This window comes from Hyperolius riggenbachi, chromosome 2 (assembly GCF_040937935.1).
Source record: "Hyperolius riggenbachi isolate aHypRig1 chromosome 2, aHypRig1.pri, whole genome shotgun sequence".
NCBI classification, from domain to species: Eukaryota; Metazoa; Chordata; class Amphibia; order Anura; family Hyperoliidae; genus Hyperolius; species Hyperolius riggenbachi.
In genome coordinates, this window is record NC_090647.1 from 351,497,120 (window position 1) to 351,510,079 (window position 12,960).

At 43.4% G+C, this 12,960-nt stretch overlaps 1 protein-coding gene across 2 annotated transcripts in view; it reads left to right on the forward strand.

Annotated features, from left to right (window-relative positions):
• Positions 1-12,960, forward strand: part of DSTYK (dual serine/threonine and tyrosine protein kinase) — a 190,245-nt gene that overhangs the window by 136,330 nt on the left and 40,955 nt on the right. For both annotated transcript variants that reach the window (XM_068269583.1, XM_068269584.1), the window contains 2 exons: positions 1,183-1,296; positions 4,390-4,504. In XM_068269583.1, coding sequence (XP_068125684.1) covers positions 1,183-1,296; positions 4,390-4,504 — 229 coding nt within the window. The remainder of the gene's footprint in view (positions 1-1,182; positions 1,297-4,389; positions 4,505-12,960) is intronic.

A 12,960-nucleotide genomic window follows, 5' to 3' on the forward strand; every position in this document is an offset into this window, starting at 1 on the left:
TCCCCTCACTGATCAGGAGCCATGACGATTGGCTCCTGATCACTACGATCACCGCTGATCGTAGTGATCACTGAAGTGCAGCAGAGATGGGTGAAGACGGAGGATCCACTCACCTTCCTGACGCTCCCCTGGCGATCGTTGCTCTGCCCGGCATCCATCCTCGCTCTGTTGATAAGTTCTGGGTCCCGGCTTGATGTCAAGCCGAGACCTGGAACTTAGCGGCAGTGCGAGGCTGCATGTTGGGGAGAGCTGCTCGTTGCAGGACCCAGGGAGGTGAGTAATGAAGGCTGTCTGCACTGGGGACACCTACCTATACAGGGGACATTCATGCCTAGCTCTCTATACTGGCAATACCTATCCCTGGCTATCTAAACTGGGGACACCTAAACCAGGGAAACTGCTCTAGTCCCAAAGGGGGGTTGAATGGTTGGTCCCTAAGTGGTTAAACAATACCAGTTGCTGGCAGTCCTGCTGATATTTTTGGCTGCAATAGTGTCTGAATCGCACACCAGAAATAAGCATGCAGCTAAGGGTAAATAAATGTCAGTCTCCATATCCCTCTTAGTTGAGCTGTGCTTTAAATTCAGTGATTGTTCCAAATCAGTGCTGCCATAATGGACATGGTTGACAAAGCTGCTTCACCTGTTTCCCTCTGTTTTCACCTTATCTATGTTACATTTTTAAGCTCCTAAAGAGCAAAAATATAATATAATTAAGGTAAGAAAAGTAATATTGAAATGAAATTAATCAGGAACAACTTACTTTGAGTATTTTACTTGCTGAAATTATTTTTATCAATTGAGTGATAAATAAGCTATTTATGACAAGTTTTGTGAATAGAGCCCAAAGACATTTGAAGTAAGTATATAACTCATGAGTTACAATGACCTGGTAAGATTCATGTGCGCCCACCCCCCCTAGACTGTACTTGCAGATGGATACCTTTCTCTCACAATTATATGGTTGGGAAAATTATTTTGGAGAACTGGTAAGCTGTTCAAAGAACCTATTTCTAGACCTTTATTGTATCATGTAAGGCACACTGGCCCATCCAAGTTTTCCTCTTGTCAGATCCATTGGGAATACTAGTTTGTACAGAGCAAATCATGGACATGAAGTACGTTTGGCCTTTTATTGTGATTCTCTGAAAGACACTTGTAACGTTTTATATTTTCTTCTTAGGCTGGACTCTCTTTAGAAGACCGGTTACAGATTGCTTTAGATGTAGTGGAAGGGATCCGTTTCCTGCATAGTCAAGGGCTTGTCCATAGAGACATCAAACTGAAGAATGTCTTGGTGAGTATCGGAAATGAGGCCAACAGACTTTTCTAGTGGCAGAGCTCCTCTAAATGTAACCCGACACAGGCCTTGATGACCCTAGTAGCCATGGGCAAGGCTCCTTAACATGTACAGCTGGCACATAACTTATGAGGTTTTTCTATAATGGTCACTGGAGTAGACTGCTAAAAAAGTCTTATTACTGTAGCATTAGGCAGAATGTTTTCTTAATTCCATATTCATTTGTCCACCAAATAAAGTATTTGTTGACCAAATTGTTTCTAAATAACACTGTTTTTCTCAAGTTACTGGTAAATAAGTTAGATATGTACCGTAAATAGAGGGAATCCTCGGTTCCACTGCAGCTAGCTGTGACAAGCGCATGGTGAACCAGAACTCCTAGGAGTGTGTAAAGGGCTACAATGGACCAAAAAGCCCTCTTAAGGCTCATACACACATCAGACCATAGTCTTTTGAAAATGAAAGATCACAGACCAATGTTACCCCCTTCCATGTAGTATGAGAGCCATACCTACACAGTCTATTCTATGGAGCTGAACTCCCCATCAGATAGAAATCTTTGCAAGATGCTGTACACAAAGATGCTGTAGACATTCAAAAGATCAGTATCTGCAAAAGATCTGTTCATGCAAAAGATCCGTTCCTGCAAAATGCATTCATAGTCTATGATATCTGCAGATCCTCATACACACCTTGTTTAACAGACATTCATCTGCAGATCAGATCCACCAGGATAGATTTTCAGATCTGCAGATGATTGTCTGATCTGCAGATGAATGTCAGTTAAACAAGGTGTGTATGAGGATCTGCAGATATAGACTATGAATGCAATTTGCAGGAACGGATCTTTGGCAGGAACAGATCTTTTGCAGATACTGATCTTTTGTGTCTGTACAGCATCTGTGTGTGCAGCATCTTGCAAAGATTTTTATCTGATGGGGAGTTCAGCTCCATAGAAAAGACTGTGTAGAGTATAGCTCTCATACTACACGAAAAGTGGTAAGATTGGTCTGTGATCTTTCATTTTCAAAAGACTATGGTCTGATGTGTGTATGTGGCCTTACTAAAATGCTATGGAAAACAAGTGTTTGCCGCCTTAAAACAGAAATTATTTGAAATTATTCAGGTTGGAGTGAGTTCTGAGGTGTCTCCCAGTGCAAATCAAATCATCCATTGTTGTCCCTGTAAACACACCTCCAGATCTGCCATTAAGTACCAAAATGAAAAGTTACTCTAAGGGAAGGCAAGGGGGTGACAGGAGGTAACAAATAATTACAGGAAAGAATTGGTAATTATATTAAAATGTTTGAACACCCCTGGCCATTTGCATTTTAGTTTTTTTTAAATATGAAAAAATATACTATAGTTGGAAATACAGAGGCTATTTATAAAGCTGCGAGCTGAACTGACAGACACAGTGCTGTAATGAGGGGACAGGGAAAAGCTCAAATAGGATCCAGAGCCTTTACTCTCCATAGATAAGTATCTGATTTTTTTTTTTGATTTTTTTTTGGGTGTTCACTTTAAATGGGAGAGGAAATTTCAAAATGCAGGTGTTACTCATGGGGCTTTAGGAATATTGACTTCAAACAATGAGGCTAAAGGTTCTAGACAAAAGGCAAACCAGCCTGAGACAAACCTAGAATATGTGGAGATCTTTTTGCCTCCCCAATATCGGAAGCACCTATCAGAAACATTTGAAGATGAGATAGCCTAGTAAAAAGCCCATACCAACAGTAAGAGAAGTATTTCTGCTGATATTCGTAGCTATGTAACCCAGGCCTCCCTCCCCTGTCCTTCCTAGCTTTGGTAGCTCCCAGGTTGTCCTTTCATTTGGTCATGCAGGGGTGCTTCAGACTGGTTGCCTGACTATTCAGCTGAATATAAAGTTCTGATATTTGTTTCTGGCTGTCTAGATTTTTGACACAAATGTTTTCAAATGTAGTGATTGCTACTGGAAAAAAATCTGTGTTTAAAAGTCCTATTAGCCAATGCCTGAGCTGTAGCTATCTACAGTGTTCTGCTGCATGTGCATTGTGACATTCTTGTAGATAAGCCCATGATTTGGTAAAGGATGGTATGGGGAGAAGAGTTCCTTTAACATTTAAATGAATCCAATTTCTTCAGTAGCTCTTAAAGTGGACCTAAACTCAGACCGCCCGCCTCCAACTGCATAATAACCTTCAAACAAAACGTTTTTGTTACAGCTGATACAAATCCTAACGTAAATCTGCACAGTTTCTAATTCCTGATTCATGTAACCAGACATATTATTAACATCCTGTGCTTTCAAATGAGCTTATCTGCCATGGCAGTCATGTGACACAGGGAAGAGATCAAATAATAACTTGTGATTCGACACAAATGAGGGGAAATTAGACAGGCTAAACTCTCTAAACACATACAGGGTGCATTTCTCTGTTTTCCTTCTGTCCTGTGCAAGAGTGCAGGTCCACTTTAAGGTAGATGAGCGATGTTCTAGGGCAGGGCTGTCAAACTCAATCATGTAAGGGGCCAAAATCTAAAACCTAGTCTAATTTGTTGGCCAGATTGTGTATTAACATTTATTGAACAGTATGAAATGGCGTACATATAGTGACACGGGGAGGGGGGGGCACAAGGCCCACTTCTCCCCCTTCTGCAGAGTAGCTCAGCGGTGTAGCTCCAGTGCTGCTTCATGTCTTCTCTGTTCTTCCTGGCAGCCACACTTTTTATGCTGCATACCTCTGGCTCCAAATGCATGTCATGTGATCGGGAGTTCCTGTGAGTTGCTGTTGCTCAGCTGAAACTGACACTGTTTCAGCCAGACACAGTCACTTGTGTGCTCCTTATAATGGGAAGGCAGTGTGCTGTCATTCTTTTACTGCTTACAAAGATGCACATTTCAAGCTCTTGAGGGCCACATAAAATGGCAAGAAGGGCCACGTTCGCCCCACTGGCCTTGAGTTTGACACCCGTGTTCTAGGGGAAGCCAGACCACTGTAGTTAAATGAATTGGGGCTGCTTTGGGACACAAAAGGTCGCTTTTCTAAAGATTTTACCGTTTTTCTAGAATTCACTTGTTTATCGTATTTTTTTATTTTTTTACAGCTGGACAAGAAGAACAGAGCAAAAATCACAGATCTAGGTTTCTGCAAGCCGGAAGCTATGATGTCTGGCAGCATTGTGGGAACTCCAATACACATGGCTCCAGAACTTTTTTCAGGTAAAAAAAAAAAGAAATTAAGGTGTACAAGAAAATCATACCCATTGTATCTGGCATTCCTCTACTCGTATGTTGTAAGCCTGAATGAGGGTCCTTTTTTCGGTCTGTATGTAATTTGCACCTCTTACTATTCTAGAAAGCTGCAAAATGTCTTGCAGCTTTATAGATGACATATGATCTGGGCTGGATTTAAGCCAAGGCCACAAAGACCATGGCCTAGGGCACCACATGATCAAGTGCGGGTGGGCAGCAGGCTATACTTGGGGAGAGGGTCACCTGGCTACCTATACTGGAGGAAGGAGGGGTCATTAGGCTATGTATATGGAAGGAGGCGAGGGTCATCTGGCTTATTATACTAGAGGGAAGGGCGGGAGGGGGTATATTGGGCTACCTATACTGAAGGGAAGGTGGGGTCATCAGGCTATCTAAAGTGGTGGGGGGAAGGGTTATCTGACTACCTATACTAGAGGGAACGGGTCAACGAGCTACCTATACTGGAGGGAGGGCGAAGGGTTGTCGGACTACCTATACTGGGGGGGGGTGTCATCTGGCTACCTATACTGAAGAGGGGCACCTGCTGACAGTGGCCTTGGGCATTAAATTGTACAAATCCGACCCTGCATATGATACTAATAATAATCTTTGCTGAAAGACACTTGTAGGAATAAACATACAGTAGTATTGCTTGTAGTGACAAAAATGGAGTAGCTCTCACTAACCCTTAATGACTCAAAACCTATGTAGTATTCGTTCATATAAGTATTTAATATATATATATGCCTAAAGGGATTTCTATGAATTACATGAACTGGAGTGAGTTGATTTCTCTAAGAATGAAGACAATGACTGTCCTTTGTGGCTTTCACTGGAAGGAGAGGTATATTGCAAAGCTGGTCTCTGATGCTTCTTTCCTTATTGACCTGTTGCTGTACATTCTGCACATTTATTTCCTACATTTTTTCCCACTTTACTGATTATAGGTAAATAACAAAGCAATAATGCATAAGCTCTTATTTTATATAGCTGCATAGGCAGCCATTCTGGAAGCCACAGTCCATTTTAACCCATGAGGAAACCATTTCTTTCATGAAAAAAAAGACAGTTGGATGAATTCTGTGGATCAAAGCATTACCATGCTGTCTTCAGTAATTATAACTGTATATATTTATTGCAGTAGATGAGACCGCTCTACCTCTGTTACCTTAAAGAGAATCTGTACTCTAATATTCTTTCAATAAAAAGCATACCATTCTATTCATTATTTTCTCCTGTGCCCCTCTGTGCTGTTTCTGCCACTCTCTGCTGCAATCCTGGCTTGTAATTAACAGTTTTAGGCAGTGTTTACAAACAAACTAACCAGCTTCTAATAGGCTCAGCTAAGCATAGTGTATGAGTCATTCAGAGTATGCAGGGGGCCTGCAGAGGGTGTGTATCGCTTCTACCAATCACAAGCAGCCCTGCACATTCCACACAATCAAGCTTTAGCCGGACAAACAGGACAGAGGAAAGATACATTGATTTATTACAGAGACAGTGCAGTTAGGAAAGACTGCAGTAAGCCAGAGCAGATTAGAACAGGCATAGGAACTTATAGGATAGAAGAACTAAGGCTGAAAAAATTGTTACAGAGTCTCTTTAAGCAAGGTGCTGGAAGCCAAATGCGGCAAATCAGAATACAAGGTAGATGAAATCCGCACACCCGCAGGTAAAGTCCAAGGGTTTTTATTGAAAGCAGTAAAATGGCTTTTGTGAGTTGGATTTAATAAAAACCCTTGGACTTTACCTGCGGGTGTGCGGATTTCATCTACCTTGTATTCTGTATATATTTATTGTAAGAAATATCTAACTCCAAAATTTCCTGATGATGCCTGCCTTGCACCCTGTCAGAGAGCCAAATACCGGTACTCCTACATCTGAAAACAAGATGGCAGTGCTCGGGTTACTATCTCAGCACTGTTCTTTAATCCAAGCACACGATCACGCTTTTTTATTATCATACTTACCATTGTGGTGGCCTTCAAAGAAAACCAAAACCATTCTATTTGAAAATCGTTTTAGGCTTTCTTCATCCCTTTCATGTGCATCTTTGGGCTTTTACCTCAATAGTTTAAAGTGAATGGGAACCGCATTTTAAAAAAAATGAAGCAAATATTTTACCTAAGGAGAGGGAAGGCTCTGGGTTGTATAGAGCCTTCCGTCTCCTCTCTCGGTGCTCTCTATCCTGTGCTGGCTCCCCCCGTTTCAATCCCCCGCCGAAAAGGGCATTTGGAAGTCTTCGGGTGCCGTGTCCTCACAAAGACGTGCAGCTCCATACTGCACAGGCTTGAGCGTGCAAGAGAGCATGCAGGCGCAGTACAGGGCCGCCCTTCTTCAGGAGCACTCGGGCTCCCTGAAGACCTCTGAAGCCTCCTTCGGCCGGGTAAAGCACTATTTGACTAATTTAGTCAAATACTGCTACCGGGCGAGCCAGCACCGGAACGACGGGACCAGGAGAGGAGCCGGAAGGCTCTATAGGACCCAGAGCCTTCCCTCTCCTTGGGTAAGTATCTAATTTTTTTAAATGCGGTTCCCATTCACTTTAAGCCTACATGAGTCTGTTGTAAATTTTGCTATGTATAATTTAGCTAGCAATGGCCTCTAAAATCAGAAGTACACCAGTCAAGGTACAGAGATGCGCTTAAAACCCAGATTTTCAGAAAATATCTTGATTTCCTGTGGAGTACACCAATTTACAGGCATACACTTGTCTGCTCTCTTGTGACCATTTGTTATTGGATGGAGGTCTTCTTTTATTCGATGATTTGATTTGCATTCATGAAATCCTTACTGTAGATTGTTGTTATTATTTTTATTATTATTATTATATATAGCGTGGTCTTCTGTAGTGCTCTATAGAGTGTGTGTTCACTGCTCAAAAAAATAAAGGGAACTCAAAAATAAGACCTCGTAGATCTGAATGAAATATTCTTATTAAATACTTTGTTCTTTACATAGTTGAATGTGCTGACAAACAAAATCACACAAATTTATGGAAATCAAATGTATCAACCTATAGAGATCTGGATTTGCAGTTGCACTGAAAATGAAAGTGGAAAAAAACATTACAAGCTGAACCAACTTTGATGTAATGTCCTTAAAGGAGTCATCAGGGAAAATGATGTAAAATGAGTGGTACTTACCGAGGGCTTCCTCCAGCTCCAAGCTCCCAGGACGTCTCTCGCCGCAGGTCTGCCCGCAGCCGTTCGCCGCAGGTCCGCCCCGGTCCCCGGCGATGACGTCAGAGCGACCTGCAGGTCGCTCTGTACTGCGCCTGCGCGAGCCGCGCTGTCAATCACCGCCATGTGGGCCGGAGCGGACTGCGGCGGCTGCGGGCAGAGCTGCGGCGAGGGACGTCCTGGGAGCTTGGAGCTGGAGGAAGCCCCCGGTAAGTACCACTCATTTTAAATTATTTTCCCTGATGACTCCTTTAAAACAATATAAATTGGGGCTCAGTAGTGTGTATGGCTCCTATGTGCCTTTATAACCTCCCTACAACGCCTTGGTATGCTCCTGATGAGGTGGCGGATGGTCTCCTGGGGGGTCTACTCCCAGTCCTGGACTAAAGCATCCACCAACTCCTGGACAGTTTATGGTGCAATGTGGCATTGGTGGATGGAGCAAGACATGATGTGCTCAGTTGGATTCGGGTCTGGGGAACAGGCGGGCCAGTCCATAGGATCAATGCCTTAATCTGACACACTCCAGTCCTATGAGGTCTAGCATTAGGAGGAATCCCAGGCCAACCGCAACAGCATATGGTCTTACATGGGGTCTGAGGATCTCATCTCTGTATCTAATAGCAGTCAGGCTACCTCTGGTGAGCACATGGAGGGCTGTGCGGCCCCTCAAGGAAATGCCATTTCACACCATTACTGACCCACTGCCAAACCGGCCATTCTGGAGGATGTTGCAAGCAACAGAACATTCACCACTGCGGCTCCAGACTGTCACATGTGCTCAGTGTGAACCTGCTTTCATCTATGAACAACACAGAAGAACGGTGTACTATGGCAAATGCCAAACGACCTGCACGGTGTTGGGCTGTAAGCACAATCCGCACCAGTGGACCTTGGGCCCTCATGGAGTTTGTTTCTGACCGTTTGACCAGACACATGCACATTTGTGGCCCACTGGATGTAATTTTTCAGGGCTCTGGCAGTGTTCCTCCTTGCACAAAGTCGTAGGTAGCGGTCACGTTGCTGGGTTGTTGTCCTCCTACAGCCTCCTCCACGTATCCTGATGTACTGGCCTGTCTCCTGGTAGCGCCTCCATGCTCTGGACACTATGCTGACAGACAAGGAAACCTACTTGCCACAGCTGGCATTTGTGTGCAATCCCGGATGAGCTGCGCTACCTCAGACACTTGTGGGGGTTGTAGACTCCGTCTCATGCTACCACTAGAGTGAAAGCACCGCCAGCATTCAGAAGTGAAAAAACATCAGCCATAAAGCATAGGAAATGAGGAGTGGTCTGTGGTCACCACCTGCAGAACCACTCCTTTATTGGGGATTCCTTGCTAATTTCCAATAATTTCCATCAGTTTTTTTCCCATTTTCACATCCAGCATGTGAAATTGTCAGTGTTGCTACCTGAGTGGACCGATTGACTTCACAGAAGTGTGATTGACTTGGAGTTACATTGTGTTTAAGCGTCCCCTTTAGTGTGTGTGTGTGTGTGTGTGTGTGTGTGTATGTGCGGCGTTAGGCCTGAACGATTTTAGGAAAAGATTGAATTGCACGATTTCTGTCAAATTGCGATTTCGATTCACGATTTTATTCAAATCAAGCTTTAGACCAACCAGACCAAGGCGAGAGTCAACAAGGGGCGGCGGGGAGATTATCATGTCGCCTATCCCTTGTTTCCCCTTGCGGCACTTATTATGGGGGGGGGTATGAGTCATGTCACAGAGGCGGTGGGGACAATTAATATTAGGAATGGGGTAGGTATGGTAAAGGTAAGCAGTGGGGGTGGGAGGGGTGTTACGCTGATACACACGCACACACTTAATTCTCTATCTCACAGCACTCACTGACACACACACACTTCATCTTGCAGTACTTACTGCTACACAGTTATCCACACTCACTAATACACACACTTCATCTTGCAGCATTCACTGATATACACATCCTGCAGTACACACTGAAATGCACACACACATACTTATCCACACACACTGACTGATGTACACAAACAGTCACGCACTTCAGTCTTGCCTACTGCATCTCCCCCACGCTGTGCTGATAGATCCGTGTGCTCTCTCCTGTGCTTCCTGACAACTTCTGGAAGGGGGGAGGAGGGAGGGAATTTCTTCTCTGCTCCCTGCTACACACTGAGCTGCTTTGTAATGCGGAGGAAAAGTCAGACCAGACAATAGCTTTTGTCTCGCTGTGGTCTGCACCCCTTTAAGCAATCAGTGGAGCAAATGAGTGCCTATGAGCTACACAGAGTGAGCGAGCCAGAGACTCTGGGCGGAGTCTGCCGCTCGCCCAGCTGATGATGAAGCTAGGAGGAGTGACAGAGAACAAGAGCCTGCCGCTGGGTCTGCTGATGACAGGAGGAGGAGGAGAAGAAGAAGGTGGCACTAACTACGCAGAAGTATAGAGATACTTACTGAGCTGCCGCGGGGAGTGAGAGCCACCGCTTTTTGTACACAGACATTTGTACATGCTGCGCTGCTGCTACTGTACAGCAAGAGGGCGCAGGTCAGCAAATATCTGCAAAAATCGACACTTTGGCGATCACGGAATCGTCACTTCCGTGATCGCGATTTCGATACAAAAATGATAAATCGTTCAGGCCTAGCGTGCGTGTATGTATAAATATATATGTATATATGTATATAAATAAATAAAAATATATATATATATATATAGATAGATAGATAGAGATATAGAGATAGAGATAGAGATAGATATCTCTATCTCTATCTCTCTCTATCTCTCTCTATCTCTCTCTATCTCTCTCTATCTCTCTCTATCTCTCTCTATCTCTCTCTATCTCTCTCTATCTCTCTATCTCTCTCTATCTCTCTCTATCTCTCTCTATCTCTCTCTATCTCTCTCTATCTCTCTCTATCTCTCTCTATCTCTCTATCTCTCTCTATCTCTCTCTATCTCTCTCTATCTCTCTATCTCTCTCTATCTCTCTATCTCTCTATCTCTCTATCTCTCTCTATCTCTCTCTATCTCTCTATCTCTCTCTATCTCTCTATCTCTCTCTATCTCTCTCTATCTCTCTCTATCTCTCTCTATCTCTCTATCTCTCTCTATCTCTCTATCTCTCTCTATCTCTCTCTATCTCTCTCTATCTCTCTATCTCTCTATCTCTCTCTATCTCTCTCTATCTCTCTCTATCTCTCTATCTCTCTATCTCTCTATCTCTCTATCTCTCTCTCTCTCTATCTCTCTCTATCTCTCTCTATCTCTCTCTCTCTCTATCTCTCTCTATCTCTCTCTATCTCTCTCTATCTCTCTCTATCTCTCTCTATCTCTCTCTATCTCTCTCTATCTCTCTCTATCTCTCTCTATCTCTCTCTATCTCTCTCTATCTCTCTCTATCTATCTCTCTATCTCTCTCTATCTATCTATCTATCTATCTATCTATCTATCTATCTATCTATCTATCTATCTATCTATCTATCTATCTATAGAGAGAGATATATATATATATATATATATATATATATATATATATATATATATATATATATATATATATATATATATATATATATATATATATATATATATATATATAAAATGTATATAGTGGAGGAAATAATTATTTGACCCCTCACTGATTTTGTAAGTTTACCCAATGACAAAGAAATGAAAAGTCTCAGAACAGTATCATTTCAATGGTAGGTTTATTTTAACAGTGGCAAATAGCACATCAAAAGGAAAATCGAAAAAATAACCTTAAATAAAAGATAGCAACTGATTTGCATTTCATTGAGTGAAATAAGTTTTTGAACCCCTACCAACCATTAAGAGTTCTGGCTCCCACAGAGTGGTTAGACACTTCTACTCAATTAGTCACCCTCATTAAGGACACCTGTCTTAACTAGTCACCTGTATAAAAGACACCTGTCCACAGAATCAATCAATCAAGCAGACTCCAAACTCTCCAACATGGGAAAGACCAAAGAGCTGTCCAAGGATGTCAGAGACAAAATTGTAGACCTGCACAAGGCTGGAATGGGCTACAAAACCATTAGCAAGAAGCTGGGAGAGAAGGTGACAACTGTTGATGCGATTTGTTCGAAAATGGAAGGAGCACAAAATGACCATCAATCGACCTCGCTCTGGGGCTCCATGCAAGATCTCACCTTGTGGGGTGTCAATGGTTCTGAGAAAGGTGAAAAAGCATCCTAGAACTACATGGGAGGAGTTAGTGAATGACCTCAAATTAGCAGGGACCACAGTCACCAAGAAAACCATTGGAAACACATTACACCGCAATGGATTAAAATCCTGCAGGGCTCGCAAGGTCCTCATGCTCAAGAAGGCACATGTGCAGGCCCGTCTGAAGTTTGCCAATGAACACCTGAATGATTCTGTGAGTGACTGGGAGAAGGTGCTGTGGTCTGATGAGACCAAAATAGAGCTCTTTGGCATTAACTCAACTCGCTGTGTTTGGAGGAAGAAAAATGCTGCCTATGACCCCCAAAACACCGTCCCCACCGTCAAGCATGGGGGTGGAAACATTTTGCTTTGGGGGCGTTTTTCTGCTAAGGGCACAGGACAACTTAATCGCATTAACGGGAAAATGGACGCAGCCATGTATCGTGAAATCCTGAACGACAACCTCCTTCCCTCTGCCAGGAAACTGAAAATGGGTCGTGGATGGGTGTTCCAGCACGACAATGACCCAAAACATACAGCAAAGGCAACAAAGGAGTGGCTCAAGAAGAAGCACATTAAGGTCATGGAGTGGCCTAGTCAGTCTCCGGACCTTAATCCAATAGAAAACCTATGGAGGGAGCTCAAGCTCAGAGTTGCACAGAGACAGCCTCGAAACCTTAGGGATTTAGAGATGATCTGCAATGAGGAGTGGACCAACATTCCTCCTAAAATGTGTGCAAACTTGGTCATCAATTACAAGAAACGTTTGACCTCTGTGCTTGCAAACAAGGGTTTTTCCACTAAGTATTAAAGGGATACTGTAGGGGGGTCGGGGGAAAATGAGTTGAACTTACCCGGGGCTTCTAATTGTCCCCCGCAGACATCCTGTGCCTGCGCAGCCACTCAGCGATGCTCCGGCCCCGCCTCCCGTTCACTTCTGGAATTTCAGACTTTAAAGTCAGAAAACCACTGCGCCTGCGTTGCTGTGTCCTTGATTCCGCTGATGTCACCAGGAGCATACTGCGCAGGCCCAGTATGGTCTGTGTCTGCGCAGTACACTCCTGGTGACAT